This window comes from Dermacentor variabilis, chromosome 3, assembly GCF_050947875.1.
Source record: "Dermacentor variabilis isolate Ectoservices chromosome 3, ASM5094787v1, whole genome shotgun sequence".
NCBI classification, from domain to species: domain Eukaryota; kingdom Metazoa; phylum Arthropoda; class Arachnida; order Ixodida; family Ixodidae; genus Dermacentor; species Dermacentor variabilis.
Genome location: NC_134570.1, coordinates 129,336,100 through 129,355,411, shown reverse-complemented (window position 1 = coordinate 129,355,411; position 19,312 = coordinate 129,336,100). Strand labels below are relative to the sequence as shown.

Sequence of the window (19,312 nt, the reverse complement as noted above, 5' to 3'; positions counted from 1 at the left end):
GAAAACGTGGGGCACTAGGTTTTTGCCACTGAATAGGTGGCAAGAACCTATGGTTTTAGCACAATTGGGTATGTACCACTCGCTATTTGCCGAGATAGAGAAGCTCACCAAGAGGCACAACATGAGGAAGCCAACAGCACATATTGAAGAAGTCGGCTACAGAGAAGAGGAGAAGTTTGGAGAAAGAAGTGATGCGGGGAAAACGGTCTCATCTGAAGTGAAGGCGCGACAGCGACGGTGGACGAAGACAGAACACACGCACAGGGCGCCTTGTGTGTGTGTTCCCTCTATGTCCACCATCGTTGTCGCGCCTTTCAGGTCTTGCTTAACCAACACGCCCAACTATTCATCCTAACGAACAAAATAGCATGTGAGCGTGAATTGAGCGAGGAGCATTGATCTACGAAGGAGTGAGGCAGTCGTGGAGAAATTGAAGAAGTCAACTACGGCGGCCAGCGTAAAATTACATTCTCATTTGCGTCAATTCGTACGAACGATCCGGTTATTAGCATCACGTTTGCATAACAATTGTTTTAACATTTCAGCAAACGTTCAATTATTGCTCGCTTTACTGCACGTAAGCGTGCGATCCAGCATTTTCTTTATTTTTATTTACCTCTGCCTTCGTAGCACAACGAAGCTACTTTGTTTCAGGCTGAAGATGAAACGCCGTATATGTATGCCCTTAACAAATTTCAACTCAATAGAAAGACATGGAAACCACCTCATTGATCAGTATTGAATACATGCCGACAAGAGAAGAGAGAGAACATGATGGAAGGTCTTAGGATAGCTTCAAAAATGTGCATGTCTTGTGTTACTTAAGTATAAGTCAATAAAGAACGATGATGAAGAAAAGGCAAGGCAGCGAAGGTTTAAGTTTTGTGAGAAATCACAGACAAACATTTACATGTTGTTCATACTTGTGAATAGTGATTCATGGTAAGGAGAGCAACGGCCCCGAATGCAAAGAAACTTCACAATCCACCATTGGCATCATTCACCCGAACATCACTGTTTGCCTACACATCTAACATTTAATTTGCACAGCTCTCGTTTCTCGCCCTTTTGTTCACGAGCCCTGGCCTTTCACGAAGGAGCGGTCGACTAAGCACTAAAAAGGCATACCGGAGATGTCAATGCTTCAGAACTGCTCGCCACCTGAAATCAAGAAGAAAAACGTCAAATGAAAATTTCGAAAACATAAACTTATGAAACTATGTTCAGAAACTATTCTGGGCGAAGAATTGCTCCTTAAGCAAACCACAAACTTCAAACAAGTCTGGCTGGTGCTGCTGCATCCGCAAGGCCCAAGGCCGCCAGTAAGTATAAGACTGGAGCTCCACTTCTATAGAGACTTTTCCCCGCCACATACTTCTATTATTTCTATGATCTTTATGATACATAACTCTACAGAGGCCACGGAATGTTTTATGAAAGACTTGTCATTGATTCGCACGTGGAATGAAAATATGGTTAGAAATACTGCGCTTGAGAAAAAAGGAAAGAAAAAAACTCACCTAGCGCTTTTCATGAAGATAATTGTAGATTCTGTAATATCAAGTTTAGCAATGACGGTTGCGTTATCATCGCTGAGTTATTAGGCTAGCATGTTACTACCTAGGATAATAGAGATATATGACCTCCGGTGTAGGCCCCAATGAACCAAAGCTGTAAAGGTACAACAAAAACTGCGTGAAAATGGTGGTGCCTAGGCTCAATGTTTTTTCAGTCTTTTTTATAGCGAAGCTGAATATAACTAGGGTTCTGTGCATTTTCGTGTGCGTCAACAAAAACTATCATCATCAATGGCTCATATCACCATAAGTACGCATACCGCCGTAAGCATTCATACAGCCATAAGCAAGCAAAAAAATGCAATGGCTCATAGCCCCGGAAGACAGAGGCTGCAAGCACTCAGACAAGTGAAGGGAACAGTGCATACATGCTGTTTAATCACGCATGCAACACAAAAACAGCATGTCAAAAAGTGTCATCATAAATGGCTCATACCCTTGGAAGCAATGGTCACTCTCGTGAGCAATAGCGCATACTCCCAGAAGGAAGCAAGACTGCGATTGCTCATAGCCCCGTAAAGTTCACGGCTACTCATTTGCGTGCGTCAGTTGCGATAACACTAACCCTGTTTTCGTCGTCGGTGATTTCAATATGGGTATGTCGGGACCGAAAAGGGAGTGCAGACTTCGATGTGTACATTTCAAAACCAGACAAGAAACAAGTCACTCAGTTTGTGCTAGAAAAATTTGGTGCCGCACCAAGTCACTCAACCTGTCAACATTGGTCGTGTATACACTTGACTTAGACCAAGATTGTCTCTAAAATTGCAACCAAATCAATCAGTGTATATCAAAACAACCACAAAGCTATCGTCCCTCTTACAAACGTCTGCTGAAGCCGCACGTGGGGCGTGTAGTCGATTTGTCACCGCTTTGGCCATGACCATCGTCCACTAAAATCTACACCTTTCCTGCTCTTCCGCTTCCTCTCAATGCACCTGTGGTTTCAGCTGAACCTGAAGAACCTGAACTTCGCCAAGAATAAGCACTTTAGTGAGGGCTACCCAAAGGTAAGCTGAAATCTACATACCATTTAGAGCGCTGCTTCTACGCACCCGTTCCTGCGGCAAACGTCGACGTTGTCCTTCAGCCTATCCGAGCCAACATGCACAGCGAAAGATGAAGGCGAACGCAGAGCGCAGCGTGTTAAGAAAAGCACAGTGACGCGCAAGAGTTGCGATGACTGCTACGAGATGCCGTCAGAGAAGCTCACCGTCGTCTCATTACCGATGCCATGCGGCGAGCGCGTCACACGATACCACAGATGGAAACAACGTGTTGCATGAGCGGAGGTCTGTCTGCGGCGGATGCTGTGAATCGTGTCGACGTGTACCCATGCGCTGCCTGTCGTGATCTCGACCTCGGGATTAGCAAGGCAGTCGCCACAACCTTCGCTGTGTTTGCAACGTGCTGCACCAGACAGATTGTCCGCGCCAGCCAATATACCGCAAAATGAAAACACGCATATGGCTGTGCTCAAATTTTGCGTTAGGGAGTGTCGTAATCGTTGGTGAATTTTTTGTGCGAAAAAACTTCTTTTTGGTTATTTCGTGAAGATATGTGTAGTCCGTCCAGTTAAGTAAAGCTGCGTGGTTTTTCTTAGACGCTCACTCAGTAGCTGGGCCAGAAGAGATGAGATTTTTCCAAAGCATTTTCTTGTTTTATTTTGCGAATTCCTCATGACGTCAATTTAACGCTCGACAAAAATCCTCTAATTAAATTTTTCAGTCATGCCTACGTGCCTCCCTTCTTTTCAATTTTATTAATGTTTATTTTAAACTGTCCACATCAACGGAATAAGCGAGGAGCAAGCTACTTCTCATCGAGATATAAGATGTTTATTTTCCGGTAGTATTCAGCCATAAAGCCATTATAAAGTTGTTTGAAGTTGCAAACGCACCAAGCTCCAGATAATGAACGAGAAGAAAGCAAAGCGAGGGCCCGATTTTTATTAGTCACGTCATAAGACGTCAACAAAGAAACACACGAAAGGCGAGCATAGGAGAATTACATGTTCTTATAATTAGAAATAAAGAAATTATAAATTATTGGTGCTGAAACTGCATGAAAAAACAACTGGCCACAGGCGTGGCACGAACCCATCTCTTCATATCGCGCGTGCGATGCTTGGAGCAATTAAACTACCGTGGCGCCGCTCTCCCATCCGCTTTCTGGGGTATTTATATTTATCGACTAGAACAAAACGTTCGAGTCTAAGCCAGCGCCACACCTCGAGCCCTTGACGGCGGTTGTGAAATATCCTTTTTTCTTTTTGTCACAGGCGTCACGTCTGTACTTGAGCCTTTTGGGCGAAGGCAACTGGTTAATAAATCCACAGATGCTACGGAAGGAATCAACGCTGCCGGATTCGAGGCCTCGCTAGGTAATGAACGATAAGAAAGGAAGCAGAGGACCCAATTTGTATGTCACATCAAAAGAAGTCAACAAACAAAGTCACTCTGTTGACTTCTTATGTTAAAATATACAGATTCAAAGTTAGAAAATGTGCAACATTTGTCACCTTGAAGACGACTATTCCTTTTCTCAGAACATTGGTTCCATACAACGGCTTACCTTGCTCATCCACTATTGATAAAAAGTCGGAACATGTGCTACAGATAGTGTTCTAGCGGCATGGAAATAGGCGAACTAAAAAAAAGAAGTCGCGGTTTAGGCCAAAATGCGAAGCATCGATAACAAACTAGTAGATAGCTGTACCAACTAAGAATACTAGTTTTATCGGCCGCATAGACTTGAAAACATGAACTTATTACCCTAATTAACAAGCATGGCGTCAGCGCGAACAAGCAAACACGATCACATCACACTCGATGAGCGCGAACACTCGCTGTCAAAACGCTGGTGTGAGCAAGCACAACATCAGCAAACAGCGAAGTGGCATTCGTTGCTGCTGCTGCTGGTGAAGTGCTGATCTGGGTGGAGTTCTTCTACCGGAGAAGGTTAAAGACGTCGTCTGCTTTGGCCTTTAGAACATGGTTTCCCTTTTCGTCTTCCGGCATTCGCTTGCCCAACTTGCGGCACAGAGCATGAGCGTCCTGCATAAACGTCACGTCTGGGCGCGTGTCACAAGTTCCTCCTTCGCGACTAGCTGTCGTCCGACTGTCCTGCTGAAAAGACAGCGCAACGTTTTCTAGCATTGCTCCCTACTTTTTAACTCCGCTTAATCTTTCTGAAACTAGACCCTTGCCGTGCGTTTGAAGTAGTAGATCACTTTGGCTAGCGTAAGGGCCTGACCTCACCTGTTATTTGCGCTGGCATGCTCGTGCATACGGAGCCATACATGGACGTCAATGTCATCGGTACTTATAAACGTGCCGGGGTCACGAGGCTGAGCCGACGTGACAGATGGCATGGTTGTCACCGTCGTGGTAACCAGTGCTGCAGCCTCTTCGTCAGTCGGCATGGCGGTAGTGGCCAGGCTTGCAATAGATGCACCTCACACTTCCAACAGATTGTAGCACGATGATTAAAGAAACAGAGAAATATATGAACAGGTTACGCAGGAAAAGCCGGGCACATGAGGCAAGTGTCTAACGTCGTCGTCGTCATTCTCAACCCCAGGCTTGTACTCTTGGTCCTCCGCCTTGCTTTCAACGTTATAACAATAGAAGGCAGAAACAAGCCTTTACACGTACCACGTACTACATTCGAGGTGTTCCTTTGCAGTACCGCGCGAGCGCCGACTGGGTGGTTGATTAACGCCTTATAACGGCGCAAGGCCACAAATATCTGCAAGAACTTGTTGATATTTTGCTGATCTCTCTTTCCATTGCTAGTTTCGGCCCCTTCGCGCCGTTAAAAAGGGTTCACGGCCGGGCAGCCGACGCTCGCGCGGTGCTGTTAAGAAGTCGGGCGTGTGTACATGGGGACAATGCGTAAAGTTCAATTGGTCTGTTCCTGAGGAAGATCCAACGGCTATTTTTCAGATTTTATGTGAAACATACGGTGCATGAGGGGCGCGTTTGGAGGCGACGGAAACGGCAGGCGTCATCATAACGAAGGAGGTTCTGTTTCGCGTTGATTGCGCATCTCGTCTCAATCGCAACTAGTCGTCTGCGCGACATCTACATGGATCATAATGGCCGCGGGTCACCGGTATGATAATCACCGCTATCAATGGATAGGTGTTATAGGGAGTGTTTTCTCTAGAGTTGCTTATATTATTCCTATGGTGGCGTGTCGTTCGCTATGCGTAAATGCCAGACAAAGCTTACCGATCTACATAAACCTCTAAGTATTTCATAACCAACAAAAAATATTGGCATTGATACGAAGACATTGGTCATTGATTAAAATATTGTCAAAGATGTGGTTACCAATGTAGTCTTCTATATTTCCTTCCAGCATATTGCTTCCACGTCTAGGGCGTTCTTATGAAGAGAAATACGAAGAAACTGCTATCCACGGTGGCATAGATGTAGCGAGAATAGCTATATTACGTTTTGAATCTCTAAAGCATTTTTGTTACAATTTGGAACCATTTCTCTCCGTGCCATTTCTGTGGAAGACCATGGCTTAAAGGGCTAAAATAAAACGTTTTCGTAGAACGTTCGCCCCACCTCTATAGTCTGCAGAGGCGAACTTTGAATTAAATGTTTTTTTTTATTCAAGCTTTGAATAAGAACTCTCCAGAGCTGTCGTCCTTTCTTCCGCGCCGCAGATTGTTCCGGTCATGTGTTAGTGCGAACAGTCGTTTCCGTGCACAATTTCCATCGACGGCAATTTCTTTCACCCCGGCTCATTTGGAATTGAAGGTTTGTTTGTCATAGTGCTCCGATTGTTTATCCAGATTGTTGATTGAACAAGAAAGGCTTTCTTTCCTTGTAATAAATATTGCAAGATGCATTGCTGCATTTCTAATTACCTGTTATATCTGTGCCCCGAGAATTGTACTCGCAAATACCGTGTGTTCTATTAGCGGATGTGCTCGTTTATTTATATAACGTTCCGACAATTTGGCGTACTGTAAATAAATAATTAAAATGACGCTTTATTTGTTCCTTGTGTATGCTCCTGAAGTATTCTTTAGAGGTACACCTAACTAATGTAAACTTCACAGCAGCATCTTCCTTTTGGCATGGAGATAGCCCGCCAGTGATCTATGCATACATCATTTTTACGAAACGAAGAAATGTGCCTGGCCACTGCACATGAAACAGGACGCCCTGTACGAGGCTATAAAACTGTTGCTCCCGCAGTAACTTTTGTTTTTCAATTTCTTCGCTGACGTGCCATAAGTCTGGTTGGTAGGGTAACTCGAGCGCCATGGAAACATGTGTTCGGGACAGTATCACAAAAAGCGCATGCTTGAACAGAGCCGCTGAATAATCGAGTCTGGGAGACTGAAGCAGCTGTTACCTTTGGCTCGATCGTAGCGCGACCTTTCTGAGGGATAATTCTGGCGATTATGACCTAGGAGCCACGTACGGCTTCGTTGAAATAAAACTGGAAAGCACTTGTTTATGACTCCGGTTTTTCGTGCGCTCAGTAAATGTGGAAATGAGCACTCAGCGCATTCACTCTAACGAATCGTTTATGCTGCTCCATAGCGCATACGTGCATATATATATATATATATATATATATATATATATATATATATATATATATATATATATATATATATATATATATATATATATATATATATATATATATAGAGAGAGAGAGAGAGAGAGAGAGAGAGATACTGCTGTCTCAAATTTGAGACATAGCAGGAGTGGGTAGGTACATCAACGAACATACAATCAACATGTCATAGTAAACGAACTTCGTCTACAAAACGCTCATGTGGCAATTCTCGGAGATAAGAATGTAGCGAGTTCCACAATTCAATGGTAAATGGCAAGAAAGAAAATTTGAAGCTATCTAAGTAAGCTCGAAAGGGAACAATAATCAAGGGATTGGCTCTTCGCGTTACACGTGCCGAGGAGCCAACAAATGTCCCGGGCACGTCGACAATGCCAGATGCATGTACAATTTTGTGCAACATTATAATCCTTTCACACGCGCGCCTATGTGCCAACGGCTCAAGCGATAGCAGGCCAGCATGAAGAGAAGGGGAGAAATTGCGATTGTATCGATTATATATGAATCTAATAGCTTTCTTCTACACAGCCTCAAGCTTCGATACATCAGATACGCTGTGAGGTGACCAGACAACAGATGCATATTCTAGATTGGGCGTCACGAGGGATTTGTAAGCTGCTAGTTTGCATTCCTTGGTTGCTGGTTTTAGTGTTCTTTTTAAACATCCAAGTCGTTTTAGATTATGTGTTTTTGTCATTTTACGTTGGAAGAAAAAATTACACAAAAGATATTTGTAGTCGGTGATATAAGTCAAAAATCTTCTCATCATTACTGTAGGTGAATTTCAGGGGTTCCTTTTTGTTTGAAAAGATCATTGATACCATTTTATTGAAGTTGATTTCCATCTGCCAGGTTTTGCTCCAGTTGCAGAAGGCACTGAAAGTGTTATTCAACATCTTCTTGGCATTGAAGCTACCGATGTTAGAGTACAAGACACAGTCGTCTGCATACAAACGGAGCTTAAGAGCAGTGTTAGTAACAACTGCGCTTTTTTCTCCTTGCAGATAAATCCGTTCCACAAGGTGCCTGCAATTGACGATGACGCTTTTATTGTTTACGGAAGGTAGGATTTGCTACATTTATGTTAAATTCCTGATATGTTTTGTTTTGTCTGGAGACAAATGAGATGGCTGCTGTGGAGCGATCAATGCGTAATTACGTCATCCGTCTCGATAAACTTTACACTCGGATTCGTTTCACTTCAATAGAAGGGTTACGAATTGTAACAATAGGGCTTATTTTTCGCTGACTTCGAAAAAAACACCGCATGCTAATTAAAGCGGCTATTTGGACGCATTGTTAGCCATTACTAAAACGTAAAGCCCATAACGAGTCAAGTGCGGTGAAAGAAAACGGGATGCACAGAGCGCTCGTGTGTCACACGCTCATCAATTTTGTGCTCCAGTTTCGACCATCACGTATTTGTGTTTAGCGCCCATGAAGGGGCTCACACATACTTTGTGACTTGGAATGACTGCGCAGACGCACTCGAACGATAAAGGAATGTTAGAATAAAGTTCTTGGAATATGGACCACCATAGCTCATTAAGTGGAGGAGCACTGACCTCACCTCCGATCACGAATGGAATGTGTGATGATGGTGTGAAATAGAGCTCACCTATAAATCCCAAAAAAACCTAATTTCTGCTTAGCAATAACAAATTACTGATATGACAAACTGAATGAATAGCATTTAATATTCTGAGAAAAGAAGAAAAACAAAAACTATCCTGTCAAATATTTTAAATGGTTTGGAAAGGTGTTTAAAGACAAATCATCAGAAGCGGTTTCTGATAAGCACTAAGGGCAACAAATCGTTTCGTGAGCAAACAATTATCTTAGAGATGTCAATTCCAAGTTTTGTGATACATTGAATACGCCAACATCTATGATGGTAAAGTAAAAAAAACCGCCTTACTGCTGTGTGAAATTATTTTTTATTATCGCAATAATTTTAATGTGCAGTCAATCAAAAAGATTTAATTGCTGGCGCTCAGCTTACCTGCTAATATAGAATTAAAATAGTTGGCAGCACGATTAAGTTGCACGGTTGTCGACAGACCTGAAAGTATGCGGTTCTAAAACATTTTTAAAGAGACATCTCTATTTAGGCTATGGTACCTGATTATATAGCATTTATTCTTGTTCCTTAAGTTGTCCGCCCCTTCAGAGGCCTCCACCCCGAGGCAGCGTCCTCCTTCAGTACATTCTGTCGCCTCCGAAATGACAAGTGGGAAAGAAGCACACCGAATCTCAAAGCAAAATAGAAAAGAAAAAAAAGAACGGGGGGAGGGGGGCGGACGATTGTACATCATCATGATTATGTACATCATCATTATGATAGTGATGTACACTCATCATGATTGTTCACTTTTGTTTTCAACGACTGTAGTAAGCTCCCAGTCAGGAATTGTTAATACCTACCGTATGCAGTGGAGGCCATTCTTATGCTTTGTAAATTTTCTATTCATGGTCCGGGTGCCCTGAGAGTAATTCACCTTGAGAAACGTGCTCTTGCACATACACTATAGACTGACTGGCGATCATGAATTAATGCCAGGATTCGGCCCATTATGTTTGTCTGCTGCATATTAATCTTCAAAGCTTCTCTTACATTTGATTGTTTAACGTACTCAATGACATGTAGAAATTCATCTCCAGTGTTGCTGAGCTGGATAATGTCGTCTGCAAACCGAGGGCTGTTCAAATACTTGTCTTTGATCCTCACTGTAAGCCTCGGCAGCCTAATATCCTGAATACTTTTAAGCATGCAATGAATATCATTGAGAGATTGTGCCTCTTTTCCTGACTCCTTACATGATAGGGGTAAGGCAAAGCCGGTTTAAGATATGGCAATAGTTGGCCGCAAATAGCCTTTACTTTCGATATAATTTCCTGAAGATTACAAAGAAAATGAAATTCTTTAAATATCTAAAATTCTCACCATTGACAAATGTCACCACCGAAAAGCAATTCGAGACCAAGCGACAGCCACGCTAAGGTGTACCGATAGTTTTTTTAATTAGTTAGAATTATAGGGCCGAATGCCGCAGTTTCGTTTTCCACAGATAATAGAACTGATCGAATAAAATCTTAAGGAACTAGCGTACAACACATCATTATTACTTGCTGCTTTTTCACTTTTGCACGAGGCCATGCATAATTGCAATAGAACATTGATGTACTACTCCTGAATCCCATTGTAATAGAACGACTGCAGCGCTAATTTATTCGTTTTGGTGTACGTTAGCAGGAAGCTCTGTGGTCCGTTTTTCAGGCTGTCATCAAGTCAGGCACACTGTTCGCCAGTAGCAAGACATACTGGATAGGGTTTTTAAAAGTTAGACAGAAAGCTATCCGTTCAAATATAACCTCATTACAGACCAGATCAACCTTAAATATTATATAACTCACGGGGTTTTACGTACGAAAACAACAATCTGATTATCAGGCAGGCCTTAGTGGGGGACTCCGAAAATTCCGACCACCTGCGCTTCTTTTACGTGCACCCATATCAAAGTACCAGGGGTGTTTTTGCATTTAGCCCCCATTAATATGCGGGCGCCACGGCTGGCATTTGATCACGCGTCCTCGTGCTTAGCAGCCCCACACCGTAGCGCCTCAGCAACAACGGCGGGTGAAGTCAAACTTATTTTGCAAAAGTAATCTCAGCATTTCTGCGAGTTCCCGAGTTTGTATATATAGTGCTCTTGAACTAGAAGTGCGCTCCCCTCCCCCACCCATGTCTGGGTCGCGTTCCCGTATTGTGGTGTTACCCTGCTTGAGAGCGAAGTTGCTTTCCACCTGGAAGTTGCAAAGGGTGCTGCCGCGCTGTAACAGCTGTTCTTTAGAAACGTCATAACGTCTTCTCAAGCCCACTTGTAATTTTGTTATTCAGGTTCATTAATCAGTAATTCTTGTTGTCATCAGTCACGAGAAACCATTTCGTTTTTCTTTTTACTAAATTCTTGTGCTCGATATTTTTCTGAATTCCAGTCGCTATTTTACGCGCCACCAAATCGCGCTGGAGTATCCGTTTTAAGTGGTGTAATGGTTGTGTGGGCATACTTGTATGTTCTTATGTTATCAGTATTATGAGAGAAAATATTCATTTGCGTTACTATTGTAGTCTTTTATATTGTCAAATGAGTAGCATACTGTATGTATATTTATGAAGTACTATCCGTACTGAAAAGACCAGCGTCTTCAGGAGCCTTGCTGTACGAAACCAGCGCGTTCTTTTTTTAAACTCTGGATCGCACTGTGGACACTGTTACTCGCTGGCAGGCACCACGACTGGGGTGAAGTGGCTGTAAGGTAGCTGGGGCATACTGTAAGAGATGTTTCCCTATTGAAAAATCTCGTATGTACGTCTTATACGTGGCTCGTATGTACGAGATTATTGGATATGTGCCTCGTGTCACACGTATGAATAAGAGCGCCTCGTATCCCATGTGTGCACTGCAGTACTATGCGAGGGCCCTGCATCCCTTGCATGCACTGTCTTACTCGACTACTGGGCTTGGTGTGATTCACAATAAATATGCATTAATTCAAGGCTTGACATCTCATGCGGCACCTGCAGCATTAGACTCCCTTGTAGTGGGCTCTGTAATAATCTTACCTATGTGGAGCTCTTTAATGAGGAGACACACATTAACCGGTTAATTTGCATCTGCTCAATAAAGAGCAGATATACATTCTAGGCCTTCGAGAAATGATTCTCTGCATTGAACAGGGGCAGTCAACATAACTGCCATGTTCTCTTGAACTTAGTTCCTTTATAGATGCAGCGTACCTTGATGAATTTGTGCCTGCATTTTAAGGAACGAGCTGTTATACGCCGAAAACACTTGATCTACAAAAATATATACAAACGTTGAATGCACGGCATGCACTTTATTTACACAACTAGATGCAGTAAAACCTCGATAATTCGAGCCTACTGCCCTGGTAACAGGCTCTTGTTGTCTGTGCCTTGTTTCATGATACGGTGCATCTAATGTAACCTATGGACGAAATGACGCAGGACAGTGTTCTGTTCGTGCCTGCATGCCGGAAAAGTGGTTGTTGAGCTCAAGCATGCACTCAAAAACTATTATAATGGCATATGTATAACTTGCACATACGTACAAGATTAACGCTTTGAACGTAGATTTTGTTTTCAACAAATGAGACTCCCAAGAGTATTTGCGCATGTTTATAAATTCTTCAGATACCTTTTTAAAAAAACGAGAAGAAAGGGGGCTAACCGAGGGGCCCGATTTTTATTAGTCGTGTCATAAGAAACCAACAAACACTAACACCAAGGACAACGTAGGGGAAATTACTTGTGCTTAGTAAATGAAATAAGGAAACGATAAATTAATGGAAATTAAGTCGATGAAAAAAACAACTTGCCGCAGGTGGGAACGGAACTCACAACCTTCGCATTTCGCGTGCAATGCTCTACCAATTGAGATACCGCGGCGCTGTTTCCCCATCCACTTTTTTGGGTATTTATGTGTCCTAGCAGAACCCTGGGAGTGTTAGCCAGCGCCACCACTCACAGACCTTGGTGGCGGACGCGGAACGTCCTTTTTGCCGCAGGCGTCACGAGAACGTGATCTTTTTGGGTGAAGGCAACTGATCAATAAATCCCCATATGATACCTGAAGGCATCAGTGCAGCCGGATTCGAGACCCTCGTTATGCAATAAACGAGAAAAAAGGGGGTTAACCGAGGGGCCCGCTTTTTATTAGTCGTATCACAAGAAGCCTACAAACACTAGCGCCAAGGACAACATAGGGGAAAGTACCTGTGCTTAGTAAATGAAATAAAGAAACGATAAATTAATGGAAATTAACATGGATGAAAAAACAACGTGCCGCAGGTGGGAACCGAACCCACAACCTTCGGAAAAGAACAACCTTCGCAAGAACAACCTTCGCCAAAAGAATTTCGTAATTTTTTTCAGTGGAACCGTACAGCGAGGAAGAAGTATCTTGCATCGGTTTAGCATAATCCGTCCATAAAGTAATCAAACTGCACAGGTGAGTGCACTCAGGAAAGCTATATGTTTGCGCGATCATCAGAAAACGGGAACATTGACAAATCTCCGCCAATGCCTTTTACTGGCAACGAGAGGCAATGAGTTTTCGACTCTTGAAAATAAAATCATATGACTCTTCAAAAGAAAAGAAATCTGAAGTTTACTGGTGCATTGTATATATCTTAGGCCAGAGCTGCGTGTAATTAATCTATGTGGCATGGCTACGGTACTGGTACCGATATTTCCACGAGGAAACTACGCAATAAGTGAGCAGTCATGGCCACTGTATTCTTGTGACGGTGTAATTTGACCGCAAATATTCTCTGTCTATATATTTGCGCGCAGAACAAGAATCGACGCTAAGAGTCCATTGAGTGTTGAAGGGTCTGTGGTCCATTTAACACTTGAAAGAAAATGAGTGTTGTAGCACTTCAGGCAAAGCATTAGATACCGGCAACAATTTATGGTAAAGCCGTAATTTTAATTGCGCAGAGAAAGCCATCCACCCTGCGTCTGCGTGATATGAAACAATCAACTGAAACTTCATTTGTCTGATGGCTACCCGGCACCGTCAGACTAGGGAAAACGAAGTCGAGCTTCTGCAGCTGCCCGCGTTCTAGCTATAGATGGCAGCCGTGAAAGGAAATCGGGGCTTCTTGGTGAGCATCGCTGGTCTTAGCGGTCGCTTTCATTTGAACGACGACCAATATAAAAGAGGTTGGACGCCGATAACCTGATGCCTTTACAAAAGTGCCGGCTCGTCATGAGCTCTTGATAAAGCAAATTGTCAGCGACTCATCACTTTAGGCACACTGAACCAGTGCAAAGCACTCACGGTCGTTTTTTTTTTATTAGAAATCCGCTGCTTACGTTCACATAGTGCACGCAGCACAAGAAACGACGATGGATTAAATGTATTCACAGGACGCTTGCACTTGCCTGCCTGATATTTGAATGTGTTTCCAGAGCCCTAAAATTTTTTTAGTGCTAGGTTTTTCTGAAAGTTGTAGTCCCATAGGTTAATGGAAAGCAAAACAAAAAAGAACACTGCGAGGCGTTGTGGTAGGGTACTGTACTTGTGATTTGAAGGTAAACGGTAGTAATTCTAGTGAGGCTAGTTTTTTGCTTTTTTATTTTCCCTCGAAATCCTTTTTCTTGCCTTTTTTTAAATTTTTAGATAGATATATACGGCAGGTAGGCACCAAAAATTTTTTTCACTCTAGAAAATCTTTTGGCACCAGTACCCTGCTCCTCTCAACATGCCGCTCCAGTCCATCGCTGCGGCATTCAGTGGAGCACAGGGCCATAATCAGGCATGAAATGGGAATGCAATAAGTATTATACTATAGCGTAATATACCATCAGTAAATCAGTTATTAGGATTTTGTATTCCCCCCTATGTAATTCCCTGAAATAATGTGAATAGAGTCTAAATATACATAAAGATATTTTGCTTTTGACGGAGATGGCATTTTTAACTCATAGATTCCATGGCCCCAGTTTAGGGCTGTGAGCACATTAGGTATATATTTCCTTCCCGCGTTCCGGTTATATTGCCAGCCATATTCGCAATTTCTCTTTCAAATGGCTTATATTGTATTCTATCCATATCAACGCCATCGCGTACTACTTGCTGCGAAAATACGCCCCCGAGTCGAAGCTCTACCTGACCTGCATCAAGATTCGCACTCGAATTGACCGGATTCTTGCATGCCTTTCCAGTACAATTTACAGTGCATATATTGCCTTCCACGTAAGTACGCAATTTTCCCGGCGTCCCCCAAGTAGCTAATCCTCTTGAGAGTTCATCTTCTGTTATTGTTATTATAATAGCTCGAACATCTTATGAGCGGGAGCACTTAAGGCAGGCTATGAAAGGAAAGGAAACCTCACCCAAAAACAAACATGGTTCTGTGACCTATAGGAACCGCCACCGACACTCAGCGGAAACTGATTTTGAAGCAAGCAACACGTAGAAGTCGGGCGGTGACAGCGTCCTCAAAGATGAAAAGGAGGCATCGAACGTAAATTTAGCGTAGATGTGGCCGGTGCTAGGGATTCGGTGTGATCAAAGTTAAAATTGTGTAATTACGGTATCCGTAAAAACTGGCTTATAAAAGCTGTCGGGATTGTATGGAGCGTGTTTGGTAAACCTCCAAAACAGTTTAGCCGCTCTCCCGGGACAACTGAATAGGGCACTGAGTTCCCATTTAGTATTACACAGGTTATCAGCAATATCACTACGTTATGGGAAGTTAAAATGTGGGAGTTAGAAAGACTGCTAGAAAATTACTATTGCAGTGCTCAAAAGCAACATACAATTGGAATGCAAAGGTCTCCTCAATGTTTAAAGAACGGAATTTAGCACCAAGATAACGTTTGCTTGGGACCATGCCGTGGGTCATGCACGGTCAATATTTCAAGTGAGCTTGTGAGCTGAAGACAGCCATTGGAGTGAATGGCTTATACAAAGGCTCGCAAAAATGGTACACTTCCCTACGAAGCGTACGTAATGTATTTTCTCTCTCGCGGGTTTATTAAAACCGAGTTTCATTTGGTGGAGACCGGAGGGACGTTATTGCTCTATTGTTAAGGGGATTTGGGAAAGCATGCCAAGTATGCGATATCAACCCCTTTCCTATGCCCTATTAGGACGTCCTTTCAATATTGCTTTGGCGTCATGAAAGATCTAAACGTGGCGACGAATTATGCTCTCCGGATATCTGCGCCTTATTATTGGTGATGAGCGGCGAAATGTTTAAAAGTGTGTCTTAATTACAAATAATCTTAGGTATTTCCTTCTTATGAACGTTTAGTAAAGTTTCAGAGTCACGAGTTATCGGCACTGCACGTTTGTATACATAATCCAGCATCCTGCGTAAATAAATCCACTACCTTCAACCAAACTAGAGTGATGTCGTGAAATCTTCTGCCAAGCCTAAGGCGTAGGACATAACTGAATCCTCGTCCTAATTTTACTTCATAACTTGACGAAGCCGTATATCGGCCTAGCATGACATTCAAGAGCTCGCACATGCTGTTTTCGCGTACTGTGTTTTAAAAAGCGGACATTCGACTGTACACGTGGTCCCTGTCTGCCAAACAGCGGCCGTCAGCCGTAGTACGCACCCACTCCAGTTGAGTTTCTCCGAGTGAACCTTGGAACAATATGCAGGAGACGAAAATCATTGATGAACATTGCAGGTGCTCTGTGTTTTATCAGGCTTTATTCGCATTGGAAGAAAGACGAAAACAACCGGACAACCACTTATCTTAGGTTTCTTGCCTTTGCTTGCGCGGTGTCTTGGAAGTTGAGGCCCTAAATGCGAGGCCACAACAATCACAACAAATTGGTTTTTAATGACGAATAATCGGCAGCGGAGTATGTACACACGAGTACGTAGCGCGCTTTTATAACGCGACAAGCAGAAGCCGTCGCTGCTTTCAGCGCCAACATTATCGTACGATCTGAATAAAGCCAATGTGCGTGCATTTTTTCGGTGCACAGCTTCCCCGATTCGTGCAGAAGACCAAGCCAAAGCCCGAGGAGAAGTTGGCATTCGAAGAAAACGTCCTCAGAGGGCTCGAACACTTGATCGGTGACAAGTTTGCGGTCGGTGACACCTTCACCTTCGCCGATCTTGCTATGACCTCACTCGTTGCTGCGACTCTTGAGGTAATTGTTTTCTGGGTCTTTGTTGCCTGACTCGCCTTCAATACTTCTATTGATAGTTGGTAAACGTTGTGGGTTTGTTGTGCTTGTTTTTGGTTTATTACTAGATCGACAACGAGAAGCGACAAAACGGACAGGTGTGGCCACACATAGCGCTGTGAGCTTTTCAAATTTTTTCACGCTTCTCGACACAGGGCGTTTCGGTCTGAAAGATGTAAGGTCCTGTGATAAGTTTCAAGGTGGCGCCAATCTCGGTATACCGCACGCCTCCACCTTTAATTCTCCTCTTACAGGGAGAGCCCCTAGCGCTCCCAAAATATTTGATACCTCTGAAAATGCGTTCAGAGGTTTCTTACAAATACCCCTTTTGACTCTTTCTAATGCGTATGGTTGCGTAAATCATGCTATGTGAAAAGCTTTGGGAACTCTTCCTGGCGCTAGTAATCAGTGCTGTGACGTGCAAATGCCTCGTGACCGCACTAAGCCAATCACGCTTCGTCAATTTCGGAAGTATGCAAGGATGGTGAAAACCTCGGCTGTGTAGCGGGTAGCCGCGCTTTTTCTGAAGTCCTGGCGTGTTCAGTTTCGATATTACCTGTATTAAGCGTTAACAATTAACAATGACTAAGTAGGTACGATTCCATAGGCTTACTGCTTACTGCTTACAAGATTTTATTTATTGCAGTTAATGATCGAATCCTGGCTATTTATTATTGTGAAACGTACGTTATTTGCAGAAAATTACTTCCAGATCGCCTAGCAACTATTACGCAAAAATGCTATGTTTGCTGTAGCCATAGCCTTTTATATAAAATTTAGGTGCTCTCTCATAAACACCCTGTATATAGAAAGAAGTGAAGTAATGCTTTTAAAATAGTTTTATTCAGTGGTTTAAAATGCATCTCAAATGCGTCCTGTCCTAGGAGCATTAATAAGAGTGACGAAAAGCAAGATGCCCAGCAAAGCGTATCGTCTATGTTGCGAAACGTGGCCCTCAATGCAAATGCTTACACTCGGGTGCTAGTTCACATTAAAAATCACCTTCTACAGTACTTGTGCCATTTATACATTAAGTTATTTTGTCAGTAGCTCTGATGAACTTGTAATCGTACCGTATACAGCTGCCAGTAACTGCAAGATGTTGATATCAAATAAGAACTTTGGTGTCGCGAACATCCGACTTTACAAAGTATTTTTTTTTCTCCATTTCCTGCATTACAGAAAAGCCTTTTGGCTATACCAAATTTCCCATGCTGACAAGCCACTACGAGCGAGTCAAGCACGAGCATCCTTGCATTGAGGAAATGTACGGGCCTGTCATAAACAAGATGAAGCAAATGTCGGCTAATTTAACTTAGACCTAGAAAGTGTAATAAACAGTGCTGCCGAATGTTGGGGAAGCACATTTGTTGCTTGTAAACCATAATAATTTTTTCAAATTGCTCGCAAGCATCTCTATATGGGAATTTGCCTAAAGTTTTTTTTTGTGTGTCTCTCCTTGTTAAATAAAGTGAAGCTTTGTTTGAGTCTTCTCCACACATTGCGGTAGTAGTCGCGCTCAGTAGACAACTTGGGGCACTGGGTTTTCGCCACTGAATAGGTGCGCGGATAGAAATCTTGGACCTCTGGATTGTGGGCAACTGGGTGTGTACCACTCGCTATGGGCCGCAATAGACAAACAGAACAAGAGGCAGAATGTGAGGGAGCCTGCAAGAAAAATTGAAGACTTTGGCTACTGCGAAGCGGGGAAGTATGGAGAAAGAAGTGAAGCGAAGAGAATGTTGCAAGAGCGTAAATTCATCGAGGATCATTGAGTAAGGTAATCGAGGAGTGAGGTAGCCGCACAGAAATCAAAGATGGCAACTGCACCGAACAGCGGAAAATAACATTCCTATTTTTGTCAAATCCTATGAACGTTCCCGTCATTAGCGTCGCGTTTACATAACATCTACATTAACGTTTCAGAAAACACTAAATTATTGTTCATTTTATTCCATATTAGCGCGGGATCCAACAAGCTTCTCCTTTTTATTTGCCACTGGCGTCTTAGCACAATGAGGCTGACATGTTTCAGGCTGAACGTGGAACAAAGTTCAACCCAATAGAGTTCTATGGCGGCTGCCTCACTGGAAGAAAGGGAATACCTGCCGATGAGACAGATAGAATATGATGAAAGGTTTTGACATGGTTTCGAAAATTTGCATATCTTCTTGTATTCCTTTATTATGAATGAATAAATAATGATGATGCACAAAGGGAAAGGCAGCGACGGGCTAATTTTTGTGAGAAATCAAAGACAAAAATTTCTAAGTTGTTCATACGATTGAAGAGATTTTAATGATAGGGAGCGCAACACACAGAATGCAATGAAAGTGTACAATGCACCAGTGCCATTACTTACCCGACTAGCACCCTTTGCCT

General features: G+C 42.9%; 1 protein-coding gene across 1 annotated transcript; it reads left to right on the top strand.

The window, feature by feature from the left end:
- Positions 1-2,509: 2,509 nt before the first annotated feature.
- On the top strand, positions 2,510-17,052 carry LOC142574742 (glutathione S-transferase 1-1-like). Its single transcript, XM_075683763.1, has 6 exons — positions 2,510-2,587; positions 8,192-8,250; positions 11,278-11,281; positions 14,834-14,971; positions 16,727-16,894; positions 16,999-17,052. The coding sequence occupies exons 1-6, from the start codon at positions 2,510-2,512 to the stop codon at positions 17,050-17,052; spliced, it is 501 nt and encodes a 166-aa protein (XP_075539878.1).
- The last annotated feature ends 2,260 nt before the right edge of the window (positions 17,053-19,312 follow it).

Excerpts from the sequence above, each read along its gene's own strand:
- LOC142574742 (XM_075683763.1), top strand. The coding sequence starts at position 2,510 with ATGCACCTGTGGTTTCAGCTGAACCTGAAGAACCTGAACTTCGCCAAG. Across the intron at positions 2,588-8,191 it reads TTAGTGAGGGCTACCCAAAG|ATAAATCCGTTCCACAAGGT; the intron begins GTAAGCTGAAAT and ends TTCTCCTTGCAG. Across the intron at positions 14,972-16,726 it reads GTGCATATATTGCCTTCCAC|CTTCCCCGATTCGTGCAGAA; the intron begins GTAAGTACGCAA and ends TTCGGTGCACAG.